This window comes from Ornithorhynchus anatinus, chromosome 8 (genome assembly GCF_004115215.2).
Source record: "Ornithorhynchus anatinus isolate Pmale09 chromosome 8, mOrnAna1.pri.v4, whole genome shotgun sequence".
NCBI classification, from domain to species: Eukaryota; Metazoa; Chordata; class Mammalia; order Monotremata; family Ornithorhynchidae; genus Ornithorhynchus; species Ornithorhynchus anatinus.
The window spans coordinates 45,563,807-45,584,423 of NC_041735.1; the positions used below are offsets into that span (position 1 = coordinate 45,563,807).

Below are 20,617 nucleotides of genomic sequence, written 5' to 3' on the forward strand. Positions count from 1 at the left end.
CCAGGGTTTAGAACAGTGCTTGGCACGTAGTAAGTGCTTAACAAATACCATCATCCTTATTATTATTGTTGTTGCAATACTGTACTTTCCCAGGTGCTTAATACAGAGCCCCGAACATAGTGAGTGCTCAATAAATGCGAGTGAATGAATGAAAGGGCAGTTTGGGGGCTGTCAGGTGGCAGATGAAGGCAGATGTCAGGTGGCCTCTGACTTCTTCGCTCCTCCCTCCTGTGCCTTGGGCGGCTGCTGCTGCTTGGGGCAATGGGAAAGTGGGCACAGCGGGCACAGCGGGCACAGGGCAGGGGGCAACCTCATCCCCTGCCAGCTCCAAACCTGGCCCGGAAAGTGTGTCACTGGGTTGAAAGGCAAGGGAGGGGACCCGGGCGGCGGCGCTGAGCTGCCTGGAGAAGCAGCATGGCTTAGCGGCAAGAGCGCGGGCTTGGGAGTCAGAGGACGCGAGTTCTAATCCCGGCTCCACCACTTGTCTGCTGTGTGACCTTGGGCAAGTCGCTTAACCTCTCTGTGCCTCAGCGACCTCCTCTGTAAAATGAGGATGGAGACTATGAGCCCCATTGGGGACAACCTGATTTCCTTGTTTCTATCCCAGCTCTTAGAACAGTGCTTGCCGCATAGAGAATGAATGAATGACTACTAATGAATGAATGAGGGTGTGTGAGTGCATGAGCGTAGTTTCTGGGGACTTAGTACAGGGCCCTGCGGCCCGAAAGCGCTCAATAAATACGAGTGAATGAATGAATGACTATGAATGAATGAATGAGATGAATGAATGACTCTGAATGACTGAATGAGGGTGTGTGAGCGTGTGCATGTCTTTTCTGGGCGCCTAGTACAGGCCCCTGCGCCCCGAAGGCGCTCAGTAAATACGAGGGAATGAATGAATGACTACGAATGAATGAATGACTACGGATGCCACTGACTGAATGAAGGTGTGTAAGTGGGCGCGCGTCGTGTCTGGGCGCTTAGTACAGGGCCCCGCGCCCCGAAGGCGCTCAGTAAATACGAGTGATTGAATGAATGAATGACTGCGAGTGAATGAATGACTACGAATGACTGAATGAGGGGGTGGGTGCGCGTCGTTTCCCGGCGCTTAGTACAGGGCCCCTGCGCCCCGAAGGCGCTCAGTAAATGCGAGGGAATGAATGAATGAGCGAGAATGAGTCTGAATGAGTGAATGAGGGCGCGTGAGGGGGCGCGCGCGCGGCGGGGCGGGCGCGCGCGGGTCACGTGGTCCTCGCTGGCCTGTCAGGGGGGCGGCGCCGCGGCGGCCAGGAAGCCGCCGCCGCCGTCGCCGCTTTTGTTGTCAGGGCGCGGAGGGGGAGTTGGAGGAGAGGGAGGAGGAGCGAGAGGCGGGTTGCCGCAGCCCTGACAGGGACGAGCCTCGCGGGAGCTGCGCCCCCAGCGCCCCGGCCCGCGGCCGAGGGGCAAGGACACCCGCCCGCCTCCGTCGCAGCCTCCTCGGAGGGCCGCCGGGACCCCAAGCCGCGTCCGTCCGGCCGACCCTCCGCCATGGAGGTCAACGCGGGTAAGAGCGGGGGCGCCGGGGCCCGGGGGGGGGGGACGGGAGGGGGGACGGGGCGGGCCCGCGGCGCCGCCGCCGCCTCCCTCCTCCGCCCCTCACATGGACCGGCCGCCCCGGCCACGTGCGCGCTGTGTTTACGTTCGGCGGCGCGCGGGCGGCGGTTGGCCGGCTCCGCGCGTGACGTCACCTTACATAAGGGGGGCGGGAGGGGGCGCGCGCGCGCCGGGCCGCCCGGGACACGTGAGGCCGCCGCCCGCTGACCCACATCGCCCCGGGGCCGCGGGGGGGAGGGGGGGGCGGCGCTGGGATGTCATTCATTCATTCATTCAAGCGGATTTGGGGGAGCCCTGGCTGTGTGCGGAGCGCCGGGCTTAAGCGTTTGGAAGCTCCAGGTCGGCCCCAGATAGAGACCTTCCCTGCCCGGGACCGGCTGCCATTCATTCAGTGGTATGGATTGAGCCCTGACTATGTGCAGAGCGCTGGGCTAAGCGTTTGGAAGCTCCAGGTCGGCCCCAGATAGAGACCTTCCCTGCCCGGGTCCGGCTGCCATTCATTCATTCATTCATTCATTCATTCAAGCGTATTTTAGGGAGCGCTGACTGTGTGCAGAGCGCTGGGCTAAGCGCTTGGAAGCTCCAGGTCGGCCCCACATAGAGACCTACCCTGCCCAGGACCGGCTCCCATTCATTCAGTGGTATGGATTGAGCCCTGACTATGTGCAGAGCACTGGGCTAAGCGCTTGGAAGCTCCAGGTCAGCCCCAGATAGAGACCTTCCCTGCCCAGGACCGGCTGCCATTCATTCAGTGGTATGGATTGAGCGCTCACTATGTGCAGAGCGCTGGGCTAAGCGCTTGGAAGCCCCAGGTCGGCCCCAGATAGAGACCTTCCCTGCCCAGGACCGGCTGCCATTCATTTAATGGTATGGATTGAGCGCTGACTATGTGCAGAGCGCTGGGCTAAGTGTTTGGAAGCTCCAGGTCGGACCCAGATAGAGACCTTCCCTGCCCGGGACCGGCTCCCATTCATTCATTCATTCATTCATTCATTCATTTAAGCGTGTTTTAGTGAGCTCTGTGTGCAGAGCGCTGGGCTAAGCGCTTGGAAGCTCCAGGTTGGCCCCAGATAGAGACCCTCTCTGCCCGGGACCGGCTCCCATTCATTCATTCAAGGGTATTTTAGTGAGCGCTGACTATGTGCAGAGCGCTGGGCTAAGCGCTTGGAAGCTCCAGGTCAGGTCGGCCCCAGATAGAGACCTTCCCTGCCCAGGACCGGCTGCCATTCATTCAATGGTATGGATTGAGCGCTGACTATGTGCAGAGCGCTGGGCTAAGCTCTTGGAAGCTCCTGTTCGGCCCCAGATAAAAACCCTCCCTGCCCAGGACGGGCTCCCATTCATTCAATGGTATGGATTGAGCGCTGACTATGTGCAGAGCGCTGGGCTAAGCGCTTGGAAGCTCCAGTTGGGCCCCAGATAGAGACCCTCCCTGCCCAGGACTGGCTCCCGTTCATTCATTCATTCAGTAGTATTTATTGAGCGCTTACTATGTGCAGAGCACTGTACTAAGCGCGTGGAATGGACAAATCTGCAACAGATACAGTCCCTGCCCATTGACGGGCTTACAGTCTGATCGGGTGGGGGGGAGACAGACAGACAAAAACAATAGCAATAAATAGAATCAAGGGGATGGACATCTCATTCAGTGGTATGGATTGAGCGCTGACTATGTGCAGAGCACTGTACTAAACGCTTGGAATATACAGTTGGGCAACAGATAGACAATCCCTGCCCAGGACGGGCTCCCATTCATTCAGTAATATGGATTGAGCGCTGACTATGTGCAGAGCGCTGGACTAAGCGCTTGGAAGGTCCAGTTGGGCCACAGATGGAGAGACCCTCTCTGCCCAATGAAGGGGCCCGCAGTCTAAAGGGGGGTAGACCGACAGCAGAGCCAAACAGAACAAAACTGTTGTATTTATTGAGGGCTGACTATGTGCAGAGCACTGTACTAAGCGCTTGGAAGGTCCATTTCAACCCCAGATAATCTCCCTGCCCAATGACGGGCTCCTAGTCTAAACGGAAGAGCCCGACAGCTGAGCCAAAGAGAAGAAAACAGAAACAAGACATCACCACCCTTCCCCACCCCTCAGCATTGTGCATATTTATATATATTATTTGCTCCTCTTCCCCTCCCACCCTCTGCTCTTCCCCCCTTCCCCTCCCCTCAGCACGGCTCAGTGGAAAGAGCCCGGGTTTGGGAGTCTGAAGTCGTGGGTTCTAATCCTGGCTCCGCCACCTGTCAGCTGGGTGACCTTGAGCAAGTCACTTCACTTCTCTGGGCCTCAGTGACCTCATCTGTAAAATGGGGAAGAAGACTGTGAGCCCTACGTGGGACAACCTGATTCCCTTGTATCTACCCCAGCGCTTAGAACAGTCCTGGGAACATAGTAAGCGCTTAACAAATACCTATATATATACTGTTTCCCCCCCCTTTCCTTCTGCTCCTTCCCCCCTCCCGCCCTCTGCTCTTCTCCCTTCCCCTCCGCACTGTGCATATTTATATATATTATTTGCCCCCCCTTTCCCTCTGCACTGTGCTCATTTGTATATATTATTTGCCCCCTCCCCTCAGCACTGTGCATATTTATATATATTATTTGCCCCCCTTTCCCTGTGCTCGCTCTTCCCCCTTCCCCTCCGCACTGTCCTCATTTGTATATATTATTTGCCCCCACCCTTCAGCACTGTGCATATTTATATATATTATTTGCCCCCCCCTTTCCCTCTACTCGCTCTTCCCCCTTCCCCTCCGCACTGTCCTCATTTGTATATATTATTTGCCCCCTCCCCTCAGCACTGTGCATATTTGTATATATTATTTGCCCCCCCCGCTCCTCCCCTCCGCCCTCTGCTCTTCCCCCTTCCCCTCAGCCCTGTGCCTATTTGTACATATTATTTATTACCCTATTTATTTTGTTAATGAGGTGCACAGCTCCCTGATTCTGTTTATCTTGAGGAGGTGGTTCTGTTCCGTTGTGCCGTCTGCCTCCCCCCGTTTAGACTGCGAGCCCGTTTGGGGGGGGGGGGGCAGGGAGGGGCTCTAACCCGTTGCCCAGTTGGCCGTTCCAAGCGCTTAGTACAGTGCTCCGCACAGAGTAAGCGCTCAATAAATGCGATTGAACGAATGGATTTGGAGCGACCTCCCCCCTCCCCCCCGCCTCTATCGCTCCATATGTCGCTCGGCGGCCGGGCACACTGCGGAGGTGGACAGCCGGACACGTGTGTGTGTGTGAGTGTGTATGTGTGTGTGTGTCAGTCACAGACTGCAGTGCACCGTCCAGCAGCAGCAGGACCGCCTCCTCGCCCCTCCCCTCCCCTCAGCACTGGTGTAAAAATGCCCATGTTTATAATTATATTTCTACGTATTTGCATCGATGTGTCTATCTGTATAATTTCATCTGTAATGATGCAGTTGATGCCTCTTGTTTTGATGCCTTGTCTCTCCCTTCTAGACTGCGACCCCGTTTGGGCAGGGGTCGTCTCTACTTGGCGCTGAATTGTACGCCCCGAGCGCTTAGTACAGTGCTCTGCACGCAGGAAGCGCTCAGTAAATACGATTGAATGAATGAAGGAGGAAGGTGACCCAGACACGAGAGAAAGAGGGGAAAACGGGAGGGAAGGTGGTGGCTGGAAAGATTTGCAAAACAAGGAAGCGCAAAGGGAGGAAGGGGAGGAATCCTAGGTAGGGAAACCTGGCCCAAGGGAGAACCGGGGCGGATTGCATAAAGACCAAGGTTTTGGGGGGGAGGTGCAAAATTTATTTACCAAGAAATGGTAAATATGGTCTGAAAACCCGTACGGTAAAATGGGAGCCGTAATTATCATTTAAACACCTCCCTGGACCCCCCCCCCCCCCTCCTTTTTTGTTGGAAGAGTAGACCGATCTCTTGTTAATCTCCCGTTGTGCGCTGCAGCCTCCTCTGTAGAAACCGTGCACCATAACAACGTTTTGCTGCCCTCAAAAGCTGTAAATGGCCACGCTGACGTTGTCAGACCCCCTGAACTGATCATTTCAACTCTTGTAATGTTAAAGTGACTCAGGGGAAGATAAAAAGTCTGACTTTGAGGATGTTAAATAAGGTTAGTTGGAATTTTGATTTTGGATGTGCAGAAGTGACTGTACAAACACAATTTTTGTTGGTCTCTGCATTAATTAATCAGTTATTTATTGAACACTTACCGTGTGCAGAGCACTGTACCAAGTGCTTAGGAGAGTACAGTATAATGAAGTTGATAGACATTCCCACCCCACAGGGTGTCTACAGTCCAGAGGGGGAGACAGTCAATAATATAAATAAAATATGACAATGAACGAGGAAAGTAGGAAAAGCGGAAATGAGGACTTAGTTGGGGAAGGCCTCTTGGGAGAGAGGTGCTTTTAGTAAGGCTTGGAAGGAGAAGAGAGTGATTGATGGTCTCCCCACTATTTTTTGATCTACAGGTTGAAGATATGAAAGTGGAGGCTGGTAGAGGTCAAAGGAAATGGGTATTACAGGACTAAACATAGGTAATTTACCCTAAATCCAGTGTGACTTAAGATGTGAAAGAGGTCATGAGAGAGGGGAAAACTGAGGGAAAGGCCTCGAAGAAGAGCGGGGTTAAACACAAACAGATCATCGGGCAGGTCAAAAACTAATTGAATTAAAAGTGCACCTTGCAAGGCTGTCAAAACTAATAGAAAACTGTCTTACAAATATTTCAAATGCCGCAAGCCAGTTAATGAATTAATGGGACGACTTGGGATGTAAAGGGTGCAGATGTGGGTGAAAAAGCTTTCAGTTCTGTGTTTACTGAGGAAGATGGTCAGAAGTTTGTCGCTCCCAAATGACTTTTCACAGGTGACAAGATCAGAAGGACTCAGGCCGATTCGGATAAACACCTAAAGTTGTTTTAGACCAAATTGGTGAAAGCAGGTGTTTAATAGTATGTACTGGTTGCCTACTGGGCAGAGCACTGATTAGATGCTTTGGACCATACAGTAAAAGTAGAAACATAGTCCTTGCCATCCAGGATATTTCAATCAGCTCACCCTCTGTATGGCAACAATCAGTTGAAGTCTCAGAACTCCCACTTATTGTTACAGTTGGCAACCCTATCAAAGGATTGGTGATTTGCCAATAAATAAATAATTAATAATTATGGTATTTAAGTGCTTACTACGTGCCCAGCACTGTTCTAGGTGTTGCGGTAGATACAAGTTAAGCAGGTTGGACACAGTCCCTGTCCCACATGGGGTTTATACTCTTAATCTCCGTTTTACAAATGAGGTAACCAAGGCCCAGAGAAGTGAAGTGACTTTCCCAAGGTCACACAGCAGGCAAGTGCTGGAGCTGAGATTAGAACCCAGGTCTTTCTGACTCCCAGGCCTGGGCTCTATCCACTAAGCCACACTGCTTCTATTATGGCAGATGAGCAAATGTAGATAATGAATCTAAAGGAAAATAATCCAACTTGAATTGTTTTGTCTTGGTTTTTAAGACCCTTAAGGTCAGGGATTGTGTCTTCTAACTTTGTTGTAGTCTCCCAGGAACTTAGCATAGTGCTCTGCACACAGCAGTTGCTCAATAATTACTAGTCATTGATGGAATAACCTTAGGAGGGCTATTTTGTTCTCTGATATAACACAAACTCTCTACCTAATATTAAATTTAGCAGAAGAGCGCCCTGTTTATTTTCTGGTTTGAAGGTTAGTCCTGCACTGTGAGGCTCTGGAGGAGAGAAATGGTTTTGATCAATTAGGGAAGCATAGATCTGCACATCCATGTGCCTTCAGAGTCCTCTAGGAAGAGACAGGAACAACTCTGTATATTTTGCACAAAAAAGATAGTACAGAATGAAACTTATGCTTCTCCAGAAGGTATAAGTGTTAAGGCACTTGGGATCAGAGAGTGTATAATAAAATGATTCATGATTACAAATTTCTGATTCTGACCTCTGATGTAGAGAAACAGGATGTTTTAAATTCCTGTTCATTAGTATTCTTTCCTGTCTTGGGAAAAAGAAGGACCAGTTTCTGTGCATCATATCTTCTCTCCAGTATTGCCCTGTGCTTTTTGCCAAAAGTTTCTCTAGTTCTTTATGTGCTTTTCCAGACGTATATGATTCCTAACTCCTACTCTGCCTGGTTCTTGGCTAACATGGCTCAGTGGGCCAAATTGCGGGCTGGGAGTTCTAATCGTGGCTCTGGAATTTGGGAATGATGATTACTCCAATTCATTCAGCCATATATATTGAGCGCTTACTGTGTGCCATGCACTGTTCTAAGCGCTTGGAAGAGTATAGTATAGCAGTATTGTATATAGCAATGGGCAAGCCATTTAATCTCCCTGGGCTTCAACTGTTTCTCTCTAAAATGGGAATAACAGGTTCTGTAAACTTGTTTGGGGGCTCAGGATGTATAGATGTTTTAATGTAATTTGCCATATATTTTTAATTTTTAAGGTGGCTCTACTATAAATAAAATTGGTGATTAAAGCACTAAAGTTTTAATTTTTTGCCTGAATGCCTAAATTGTGAGCCTTAGTTTAGAGCAGAACCAGATTGTGTACTCCTTGTGGAGTTCAGGGAAGCAGTGTGGAAAGATCACAGGTCTGGGAATCAGAGGACCTGGGTTCAAATCCCTGCTCCGGCACTTCTCTGCTGTGTGACGTTGGGCAAGTCACTTAAATTTTCTAGGCCTAAATTTCCACAAGTGTAAAATGTTCTCACTTCTAGTTAGACGGGCAAGCAGCGTGGCTCAGTGGAAAGAGCCTGGGCTTCGGAGTCAGAGGTCATGGGTTCGACTCCCGGCTCTGCCACTTGTCAGCTGTGTGACTGTGGGCAAGTCACTTAACTTCTCTGTGCCTCAGTTACCTCATCTGTAAAATGGGGATTAAATGTGAGCCTCACGTGGGATGACCTGATTACCCTGTATCTCCCCCAGCGCTTAGAACAGTGCTCTGCACATAGTAAGCGCTTAACAAATACCAACATTATTATTATTAGACTGAGAGCTCTATATGGGACAGGGACTGTATCCAATCTGATTAATTTATTTCTGCCCCAGGACGTAGAACACTGCTTGACGTCATCAGTGGTATCTCCTGAGACTTGAGGGAGGACAGTACGACAGAGTTGGTTAGACATGTTCCCTGCCCACAATGAGCTTACAGTCTAGAGGACAGAGTAAATGCTTACCAAATGCCATAATTATTAGTGTTTTATTATCAGTGTGGTAGTTATAGCTTGTTTTAAGTGTGTTTGAGTATATGTGTATGAGTGCATGCTACACCCATTAGGTGTTGACTCTTTGAGGAAATTACCATATATAAAATCAGTGAAATATGTAAAATCTGGGGACTTGCCATAAACTCAGCTTGTCTGGGGCAAGGAACGTGTCTAGCAGCTCTGTTTTGTTGTACAATCCCAAGCTCTCAGTACAGTGCTCTGTAAACGGTAAGCGCTCCATAAATACAATCGGTTGATAGTTGCTGACCTGTCCCAGAGTTAGTAAGCTCTACCCCTGCCATCCCGTCCAGTTGCTGCAGGGAAATCAGGTCCAACCAGGGACATGTGCAGACCCTCCCTTAATCGTGTGCCGCCGTGCCCCTCCTCACCATCCCCCACCGACTCCCTTCTTCCCCCAAACCTTGCCGCTATGTGACTTTGGGCAAGTCAGTTAACTTCTCTCTGCCTCAGTTACCTCATCTGTAAAATGGGGATTAAAACTGTGAGCCCCACATGGGACAACCTTATCACCTTGTATCCCCCAGCACTTAGAACAGGGCTTTGCGCATAGTAAGCGCTTAACAAATACTACCATTATTAATGGGTCTAATAATAATAATAATGATGAGGGTATTTTTTTAAGCGCTTACTATGTGTCCAGCACTGGGTTAGATACAAGCTAATCAGGTTGGACACCGTCCCTGTCCCACATGGGGCTCACAGTCTTAATCCCGCTTTTACAGATGAGGTAACTGAGGCCCAGTGAAGTGACTTGCCCAAGATCACCCAGCAGACAAGAGGTGGAGGCAGGATTAGAACCCAGGTCCTTCCGAGTGCCAGGTCCGTGCTCTACCCAGTAGCCCAGCCTAGAGCTGTCCTCCCTCGCACCATCTCGCCAGGTTTTCACTTGCAGCCCCACTTCAGGATACAGCCCCAGTACTGGGGGGCGGGGAAAGGGACGGACCTGGGCAGGTCGGGGCAGCGGCTGATACTCTGGGCACGCTGCCGCCGTCCCCACAGCCTTCACCTCAATAAATCAGTAAAGCGCACAGCACTTTAATAAGGGTTTGGCAAAGTTCATGCCACAGAGTAGGTCTGCCCTCAAGGAGCTTTTAAACTAGTTGGGGAGGCAGACATCTAAAATAAATCACAGATGGATATGTACAAAAGTGCTCCGGGATTTGGGGGAGGGCTGAAGATTGGTTTGCTTAAAGGGAACAGACACTGTCGGGAGGGCTAAAACAGGGACCCGGGCCCAGGTTGGATGTTGGGCGTGGGCTGGGGTGCAGGAGGAAGTGATGGAGCTAGCTTTCTTGGCAGCAGCTAGAAACAAAGGTTAAAAAAAAATGTACAGAGTGAAGGGGTGGAGAGACAATAGTGCTAGAAGTCTTTGTATTGAGTGCAGTAAGTGCCCTAAATGCAGAGTACAAAATGAAAAAGTGACATTCCCTGCCCACAAGTAGCTTACATTCTAATGGATGCGATGCATAAAAATGCCGACGAATGATCAAGCTTAATTGAATTATGTTTTATACAAAAACGCTAAGGAGAGGAGGGGATAGAGTTTGGGGTGCATGGGGTAGAAAAGGAAGGGAAATGAAGGGAGGTTGATGGAGAGACATTTATGGTCTAATTTTTATTATATATAGGGCACAGTCATAACAGGACTGGGAGTAAGTGCTAACATTTTATTGGTCTCAATTATGAGAAGTTTCAGCATTTTGCTTAATCAGTGATATTTATTGAGTGCTTACTCTGTGCAGAGCACTGTACTGAGCACTTGAGGAAAGTACAGTGCAACAGCATTAGCAGGCACATTCCTTGTCCATGTGTGAAATCACTGTAAAATCTCAAGACTTGTGAGGCACTTGTCAAATCCCAGTTTGACTACTGAATCAGCCTCCTCGCTGACCTTCCTGCTTCCAGTCTTTCCCCTCTCCAGTCCACACTTCATTGATTCCTCTCCTCACCAAATAGAAACTCTTCACCATTGGTTTTAAGAGGCATTCAGTCAACCTCCTCCTTAACCCCTTCCTACCCCCCTCCCTTGCTCTTCCTCCCTCCTCCAGAGGTAAAACTGTAATCTCCCCACTGTATGTGTGTATCCCCCAAGTGCCTCATCAGCACATCTGAACCAGGTAAGCACTTAACCCCCAATACCTTACAGCACTAATATGATCTATTACTTTCTCCTGTCTGTAATTTATTTTAGTTGCCTGTCTTCCCCCATCAGGCTGTAAACTCCTGGGGACATACATTAATAGCTACTAATTCTACTGAACCCCACAACAGTCAGTTTAGAGGAACCCAGCCTAATTCCAGGTGTAATGTGGAGCATGTCTGTATTTTATGGATTGGTCTCAATTCACTGTTGCTGTTCTACTTTTGGGTGACTTTCAATATTTTCTTTTCTTAGAAGGTACTCTTCCTGAGAGCAGGAAACATGCCCTTTTTTTTTTTTGACTAACTTTTGCATCCAAGTCCCTCGTGTACAATAGGCCCTACAGTAAGCGTTCAAATTCCACGGACTGAGTGAACATAACGGGAGGAGAGGAATAGCAAACCACAGGAGTGCCTGCTCTAAATGGCAAAAAATACTTTTTTATTCTGGGAAAGTGAGAAGTAGTCATTTTGGTTTAGGGAACCACCCCTGCAGTGGTATTTCACAGTAATGAGCCAGAGAAACAGTAGCTTTAGAATGCTGACAAGTGGAAATGCTATGTCTGTCCTTGAATCACTGTCTTTGCAGACACAAGTGCTGCAGAATAAGCATGGTGAATTTGGTCTTTGAGTCTTCTGAACCCCAGGACGTGAAGGAGCAGGGTAATAGGGAATGACCGTCTTTATCTTCAGGGTGGGTATGGTGAAGGCAAGACACTGATCCAAGAGAGGGCATCCCCCGGAAAAAACAGAAAGCAACATTTTTTTTTTTTATATTGGTACTAGAACTAGAGTCCCTGATCAATTTGGTGTCCTTCTCTTCTGGATCATGACTTATTACTGGGTCAGAGCAATGGCCCATTCATCCATATAAATCTGCAATAGTAGCAATAGGAGGAAGAGTGTGATAGCTGCCAGCTCTCTGCTGCCTAACCTCTCTGATCTGCAGCATGGCCTAGTGGCAAGAGCACGGGCTTGGGAGTCAGAGGTCGTGGGCTCTAACCCCGCCCCCACCACTTGTCTGCTGTGTGACCTTGGGCAATTCACTTAACTTCTCTGGGCCTCAGTTACCTCATCTGTAAAATGGGGATTGAGACTGTGAGCCCCACCTGGGGCAACCAGATCACCTTGTATCTAGTCCAGCGCTTAGAACAGCGCTTGCTTGGCACATAGTAAGCACTTAACAAATACCATAATTATTGTGTTATTATTATTATTATTATTATCTCCTATTACAACTCAACCACTCTAACAGCAGCCCAAGCTCTGTGCCTCAATCTTGTCTATCCCACCACCAACCCCCTGCCCACATTCTCCTTTGGGCCTGGAACTCCCTCTCCTGTCATATCTGTCGGTCTACCACTCTCCTCACCTTCAGAACCCTTTTAAAATCCCATCTCCTCCAAGAGGCACTCCACTGTCTGCCCTCCTCCCACTGTGGGCAGGAAATATGTCTACCATCTCTGTTGTACTCTCTGCCAAGTGCTTAGTTCAGTGCTCTGCATACAGTAAGTGCTCAACAAACACGATGGATTGATTGATAAATATTCTTATTTGCTATTATTTCCCACTTCCTTAATCTGCTTTTGTGTCTGTCTCCCCCTGCAGACAGTAAGCTCCCTGAGAGTAGGGATTGCATCTACCAACTCTGTTGTTTTGCATCTTCCCAAGCACTTAGTACAATGCCCTGCACCCAGTAAGCACTCAATAAATACCAACTAATTGACTTGACATCCATTCTGATGTTTAGGAATGTCACCTAACACCTATAACACCTCCCCTCTATAGCCCTAAAAGTTGTTCTAGTAATTCATTATGGACTTCTTAATCCATGAATTGATCCAGGCCCCACTTGAACCTACTGATATTTTTGGCCTCCACAATTCCTTGTGGGAACACATTCCATATAGTAGTGGTATTTATTGAGCCCTAACGGTGTACAGAATGCTGTACAAAGTTTTAGGGTGGGGGGGAGAGGGAACAACCCAGGTGAGAATTTGGACATGGCACCTGGCCCTCAAGGGGCTCTCAATCTAAAAACACCAAGTCAGCAGTTAGCGTTATTTGAGTGCTTATTGTGTGCCGAGCACTGTACTAAGCGCTCGGGAGAGTACAGTATAGCAGTATAGTAGAGTTGGTTGACCCATTCCCTGTCCTCAATGAGCCTGCAGTTTAGAGGGGGGAGGCAGACATTAATACAAATAAATTATGAACATGCACATATGTGCTGTGGGGCAGAAGGAGGTGAATTAAAGGAGCAAATCAGGGTGATGCAGAAGGGAATAGGAGAAGAGGAAATGAAGGCTTAGTCAGGGAAGGCCTCTTGAGAGAGATGTGCCTTCAATAAGACTTTGAAGGTGGGGAAAGTAATCGTCCCTCGAATATGACCAGGGAGGACATTCCAGGCCAGAGGCAGGACATAGGGCTGAGGTCGGGTGAGATAGATGAGATAGAGGTACAGTAAGTAAGTTGGCTCCAAATGAGTGAAGGGTGTGGGCTGGGTTGTCATAGGAGAGCAGCAGCGTGAGGTAGAAGGTAGTCGAGTGGTTTAAAGCCCATGGCAAGGAGTTTGTGTTTGATGTGGAGGTGATGGGCAACCACTGGAGGTTCTTGAGGAGTAGGGAAACATGGACTGAGCATTTCTGTAGAAAAATGATCCAAGCAGCATACTGAAGTATGGACTGGAGAGAGGGGTGACTCGTCCCATCCTGCCTGGATCACTGCGTCAGCCTCCTTGCTGACCTCCCGGCCTCCTGTCTCTCCCCACTCCAGTCCATGTTTCACTCTACTGTCGGGATCGTTTTTCTACAAAAACGTAAGGACACGTCACCCCACTCCTCAAAAAACTCCAGTGGTTGCCCATACACCTCCACATCAAACAAAAACTCCTCACCATTGGCTTGAAAGCACTCAATCACCTTGCCCCCTCCTACCTCACCTCACTACTCTCCTACTACAAACCCAGCCCACACACTTGGCTCCTCTAATGCTAACCTCACTTTGCCTCAGTCTCACCCATCTTGGTTGCCAAACTCTTGCTCAAGTGCTGCCTCAGGCATGGAACGCCTCCCTCCTCAAATCTGACAATTACTCTCCCTGCCTTCAAAGCCTTATTGAAGGTACATCTCCTCCAAGAGGCTTTTCTAGACTAAGCCTCCCCACCTTTACTCTTCTCCCACTCCCTGCTGCATCTCCCTGACTTGCTCCCTTTTTTCTTCTTCCTCCCAGTCCCACAGCACTTATGTACATATCTGTAATTTATTTATATTCATGTCTGACTCTCCCACCCCCACTTCTAGACTGTAAGCTTGCTGTGGGCTGGGAATGTGTCTGTTGTTGTAGTGTACTCTCCCAAGCTCTAAGCATTCAATAAATGTGATTAAAGGAGTGATTGAGAGACAAGAGTCAGGGATATCAGCAGGTGACTGATACAGTGATCAAGGAAGAATATGATAAGGGCTTGGATTAACGTCGTAGCAGTTTGGATAGAGAGGAAAGGGTAGATTTTAGCCATGTAGTAAAGGTTGAACCGACAGGATTTAATGATAGATTGAATATGTGTGTTGAATGAGAGAGATGAGTCAAGGATAATGCCAAGATTACGGGCTTGTGAGACAGATACAGCGGTGCTGGCTATAGAAATGGGAAAGTCAAGGGGAGTACAGTGTTTGGGTGGGAAGATAAAGAGTTCTGTTTTGGACGTGTTAAGTCTGGGGTATCAGCAAGATGTCCAAGTAGAGATGTCTTCAAGGCAGGAGGAAATGTGAGACTTTAGAGAGAGAGATAAAGGCTGGAGATATGTAACTTTGGGAATCATCTGCATAGAGGTGGTAACTGAAGGTATGGGAGCATATAAACTCTCCAAGGGAGTGGGTGTAGATGCAGAATAGAAGGGGACCCAGAGCTGAAACTTGAGAGGCTCCTACAGTTAGGAGGTGGGAGGCAGAGGAGGAGCCCGCAAAGAAGACTGAGAAGTAACAGCCAGGGAGATAGGTGGAGAACCAGGAGAGGACAATGTCAGTGAAACCGAGGTTAGATAATGTTTCCAGAGGGTGGTTGACAGTGTTGAAGGCGGCTGAGAGGTCGAGAAGAATGAGGATGGAGTAGAGGCTGCTGGATTGGGCAAGGAGATCATTTGTGACCTCCGAGAGGGCACTTTCTATGGAGTGAAGGGGATGGAAGCCAGATTGGAGGGGCCCAAAGACAGGAACTTGAGGCAGCGGGTGTAGATAGTTCGCTTGAGGAGTTTGAAAAGGAATGGTAGGTGGGAGATGGAGCAATAGCTGGAGAGGGCCATGGGGTCAAGGGAGGGAAGAGGGGACAGACACATAAGAAAAGAGGAAATAAAACCAACATTGCTAACAACAATCTATACAACAATAGGTGTAGGGCACTATAGCTAGAAGATCGGAGTTTTAAGCTCCTCAAGACTCAGAGCCCAATAGTCACAGCTGCTGCTGCAATTCTGAATATTGAGACTGCACACTGCTGCTACTTCCTCCTCCTCTTGCTGGAGAAGAAAGGGCTGTTAGGAGTCCTGGTGGGGGAACTCCCTCCCCCTTGGCAGGCTCCCATAGTGTAAGAGGACTGGCTGAGGGTCCCTAGACCAATACTTCTTCCACATCTTTATAGGCTTGCCATCTGCTTTTCATTCATTCATTCATATTTATTAAACGCTTACTGTGTACAGAGCTTGGGAAAGTACAATACTGTACTAAGTGCTTGGGAAAGTACAATACAACCTTAAACAGTGACTTTTCCTGCCCACAGTGAGCTTACAGTGTGTGGCAGGCGGGGAAGACAGACATCAATACAAATAAATAAAATTACAGATATATACAAAGGTGCTGTGGAGCTGAGAATGCAGGGGGAAGAGCAATGGGAGCAAGTCAGGATGATGCAGAAGGGAGTGGGAGATGAGGAAAAGTGGGACTTAGTTTGGGAAGGCCTCGTGGAGGCGACGTGCCCAGAGAACTCCACACTAGTACCGTATTAGGATTTTAGTATTGCTTCCCTCCTTGAAAATGTATTAATTAAAAGGTTGAAGCCATGGATTCCTCCCCCTACCCCCTGCCTTTTTCCTTTTCCACACTTTAAGCTCTGTGAGGACTGTGAGAGGGGATTGTAACAAACTATAAAGAAATGAATGATGTTTTAGCCTTAATTTCTGGGCCGTATCACTTGGATGTCCATGTCTGGTAGCACTAAGTTGTTATACCAAAGTAAAGCATCAGCGATAAGCGAAAGAGAAACAGCTAAGGAGGCCTGAGTATGCATTTCATCTTAAATGTATTCATCTCCTTTTTTCTCCTCTCTTCCCTAGGAAGCGTGATTGCTTACATCAGCTCTTCGAGCTCAGCCTCCAGCCCTGCTTCTTGTCATAGTGAGAGTTCCGAGAGCAGTTTCCAGTCCTCCCCTTCTTCTGTTCCATCTTCTCCAAATAGCTCCGCTTCAGATAACCCTGGAAGCGGGAGGAATGGTGACCTGTCTCCTGCTGAAAGCACGCCGAAGAATGACCGCGTAGATGGTTCTGTTAATAAAACAAGCAAATCAATTGCTGCTGGACTCTCCAAGGGTAATGGGGGAGTGACAAGTAAGTCGTTTAGTGTATTGGGGGAGAAACCAGAACTTTAATGAGGCCAGCTTTAATTGATTCCCTTCCTCATTCGCACACAGGGCTATCCGTCGATGTCTTCATTTTGAAGACCACTATCATACTCTTGCCTTTCAATTTGTTAATTCACTTCATTCTGGATAATCTTGGCTAAAATTGCTGGCCAGGCTTCTTTCCCAGGATGGCGTGAAAATAAGGCTTTGCTTCTGACATTAGTCTGTCCCTTTGACCCCGTGTTCCCAGAGCGTAAGATCTGGGAAAGACAATTGGATTCATGAAATTAGAAAACAGAATATTTTGGTTCTCTCCCCAAAGACCAGACTGCTTTAAGTGGTTGTCAGTTTTGGTGTCCAGTTGTACCTTAAGGGAGTTAGTCATCTCCTTGTAATTTGTAACAAATGCAGTCAGTTCTCTTTTAACACTGGCCTTGCATTCGAAGAAGAAGAACCCCACTTCACACATCACACTGTAGTGGTCAGGTTGTGCTGGACATGGGTGCGTAACCATTTCTTCTGACTTCGAATTGTGTTTGATTCAGACAGATGCATGTTGGAAGAAAATTTCCTAACTTCTTAGCAACGTCCTAGGAGAAAGCATAATGAAAGCCTGCCTTATGACCAAACTGATTGACTCTTAAAGCAGTTAATTTTTTTTAAAGCTATCAGTGTTGTTAAGGGAGGGCAGTTAATAATAATTGTGGTATTTAAGTGCTTACTATGTGCAAGGCACTGTACTGAGCGCTGGGGTAGATAGAATATACACAGATCTGACTGACCCAGTCCCTGTCCCACCTGGGGCTTATAATGTAAGCTGGAAGGAGAACGAATGTTGTATCCCCATTTAACAGATAAGGAAACTGAGGCACAGAGAAGTTAAATGACCTGCCCAAGGTCACGCAGCAGGCAAGGGGCAAGCCAGCATTAGAACCTAGTTTCGCTATCAGTCCCGCACACTTTCCATTAGGTCGTACTGCTTTTAAATGTGAGCGTGGGTAGAAGAAGGTGCCCTCATCCGAGGGGGACAGAAGAAAGAAAGGATATCCAGAAGCTGCTTTGGAGAGGGAACAAGCACAACAGTGCATTTTGGGGACAGGTGTACCTAGGTAAGACCCTGAATGCACGGAGATGGTGGGGCACTAGAAATAATAAGTTAACAAAGAGATATTGGTGTCAGTAGCCAATAGTATGAGGATTAGCTGCCTTTTGAGTCCCTTGGTTTGGTCGTGCTGGATGTGTGTCTTCTTTAAAGTAATAATTGTGTTAAATTGGATCAAATTTGAGGATACGTTTTAGAGTTACACAGGATACTAAAGTCCAGCAGTACAGAATCCCTTGGTTAGTGCTACGGGGCAGGTTGTTTATAAACCAAACAAAACAGCCCACGTAAAATGCCCAAAACACAGAGCGATGCCTGGGTTTGAGACTTTACTGTGAGCCGTTTTTCTCCTCTCTCTCAATTTGCAAAAATAATAGTTCATCTTATGCATCTGTCTCGTTTGTAAATGGAATGAAACCAAAATATCTCCGTTTCAAGAGAAGGATGAAGCAAGTGTTTTTACCAGCTTTTTGTGTCTTGCTTTTCTGTGCCCTAGAATTCAGTGGCATGGTTCTGCTGTGTAAAGTCTGTGGGGATGTGGCATCGGGATTCCACTATGGCGTTCACGCTTGTGAAGGGTGCAAGGTAAAACCTACTTCTGTTTTCTCTATGCTGTGTGCACCTGGGATTACAAGTGTTTTGTTTGGGTATTTATATACCAATTTAAAATGTTGGTAAAATCTTCTACTCTTAATTATAAGCGGGAGAGTAGGCATTATTTAAAATTTTTCTGTTGTAAACCTAAAATATTTCAGCATTCAAAGCAAAATCCCTTTGAAAAGCACAGTTTCTTCACTGAATGAATATATTCTTATTCTCATTTATTGTCTTGAGTTCCTGAGCCGAGTTGATCATTTCAACTTGGTAAATTAAGGCCAAAAAAACCCCCTCATTTTATATTGCTGGTATGTGTATCGGGGGGGGACAACCATGTATTTTTATTGTCAATGCTGCCACTGTTCACGTTGGGGTTTCTTGTTTTGTTTCATTTTTTGTATTTTGCATTTCCTTTGGTTTTCGCAAGAAAGTGGGAAAGACACTCCCCCAAAGTGTTACCATGCCAGTCCGAGTATTGTATTCAAGAGTGGCGAATCTAACAGGCCAGGGCATAGTGTCTCCTGCCGTTAAAGTCTCAGACAGATTCTTTTCTGTGGCCAAAGACTGCACCCATTCTTGCTGCCTGCTATCTCACAATACCTGCTCCTGAGCCCAAGGGGACCAGGCGAGATGGGGTGGGTGGCTCGGTACAAACCATTACCACCCTGAAAAACAACTCTAACACGTGTTCGGCTGACGGGAGGACGTACTTTTCCCTCTTAACTGTTAGAGTGGGTGAGCGGTGCTTCCTCGGGTACCAAGGGGCCAAGAGAGGAGTCGTATTTTCATGGACAAAGTGTGTTAAGCGTGCAGCAGATTCTGAGAGACCCTCGTGGATGCAGTCTCCCCATTGGCAGTGTCTTTTTCGAGTCAAATGGCAACTCTACCCTGAGGGAGCCCAAATTCTCTTAGAAATCTTTTGTCAGAATCTGTCATTTTAGGGTGTCTCTAGATGAAGGCATGCCGTGGGATTAACCCCTTCCAGAAAGAAAAGAGCCTGATGGGATCAGAGCCTCCCAAATAAGTAGGCAGCCCACCGGGAGTTGCATTAACTCTTTCGGAATGAGAAGGGTGACTTAGTAAATCGTGATTTAGGTTTAGTAAGCGGCCTCGGTGAATGAATGGCACCCTCTATCTCTGGAATGAGAAAGTATTTTATAAGCTACAGCTACAGTTCTAAGAGCAATATTAATAATAATAGCGATAATAAAATATAAATTAGGCTAGTCATTCAGACCCCAGACAGAAGCAATTTTAGTACAGTAGCAGGAGAACAAGATGATGGATTTAAATGATTAAACGGGAAGTATTTTTCTAGGTGGTTTTTGAGGTGTAGCAAAATTTTCAGCATAATCATTGGATAAGGAATCATAAAGCAAGCTGGTATTTGCTGTAGAGAACACACAGTCGATGAGCAGTTTTTATTAAGTGCTTACTGTGTGCGGCACACTGTACTGAGCACTTTGGAGAGTACAATAATAATAATAATGTTAGTATTTGTTAAGCGCTTACTATGTGCAGAGCACTGTTCTAAGCTCTGGGGTAGATACAGGGTAATCAGGTTGTCCCAAATGAGGCTCACAGTCTTCACCCCCATTTTACAGATGAGGGAACTGAGGCACAGAGAAGTGAAGTGACTTGCCCACAGTCACACAGCTGACAGATGGCAGAGCCGGGATTTGAACCCATGACCTCTGGCTCCCAAGTCCGTGCCGTTTCCACTGAGCCACACTGCTATAGAGTGGTAGACTTGATCTCCGAACTCAAGGTTGTTACAGTCCAGTGGGGATTAAAGTTATGGAAAGAACACAGTTTAGGGATATGTAAAGCCTATGGAGAACTTGGAATACCACACCCATTTTACAGCTGAACAAATTGAGGCAGAGAGAAAAACAGGCGTGCCCTGGTTCTGATCTCCCTGCAGCCCGTCTATGCTGGAGATATGACTTATACTGTTTGGTGCCTTACTTTAGTATTCCCCTACCTGGTCCTGATGTCTCGGCCGAGCGCTGCAGGTAAATAAATTTGTTTCTTGCCCTCACTAGTTCCTAGTGGCTTTCCTGCTCCCTCTCCTCCGTGCCCCCAAATCATCCCCCTTCCTCAGTCTTTCCTAGCATCTCCTCCCCACCCCCTAACTTTTGTACCAACCGGTATTTTTTTTTTTTGACCTTTAATTAACTTTCATTTTACCATGAGTTCCTGCCACTACCATCTGCCCTTCCAGTTTCCCGGCTTTCAGCCCCACCTCTCTGCTCCAGCCAAAGTTGTCGGAGACGGGGTGGACTGAGGTGGTATGGTGGAGGTGGCCATGTTGATGATAGTGGTATTCATTCATTCATTTACTAG

General features: G+C 47.8%; 1 protein-coding gene across 2 annotated transcripts in view; it reads left to right on the top strand.

The window, feature by feature from the left end:
- The first annotated feature begins 1,251 nt into the window (after positions 1-1,251).
- Positions 1,252-20,617, top strand: part of NR1D2 (nuclear receptor subfamily 1 group D member 2) — a 39,124-nt gene continuing 19,758 nt past the window's right edge. Inside the window, exons 1-4 of one of the 2 annotated variants that reach the window (XM_029070556.2) lie at positions 1,310-1,543; positions 6,041-6,106; positions 16,289-16,558; positions 18,171-18,259. In XM_029070556.2, coding sequence (XP_028926389.1) covers positions 6,082-6,106; positions 16,289-16,558; positions 18,171-18,259 — 384 coding nt within the window. In that variant the 5' untranslated portion in view covers positions 1,310-1,543; positions 6,041-6,081. Of the gene's footprint in view, positions 1,544-6,040; positions 6,107-16,288; positions 16,559-18,170; positions 18,260-20,617 lie in introns of both variants that reach the window. The other variant, XM_029070557.2, reaches the window with a different exon arrangement.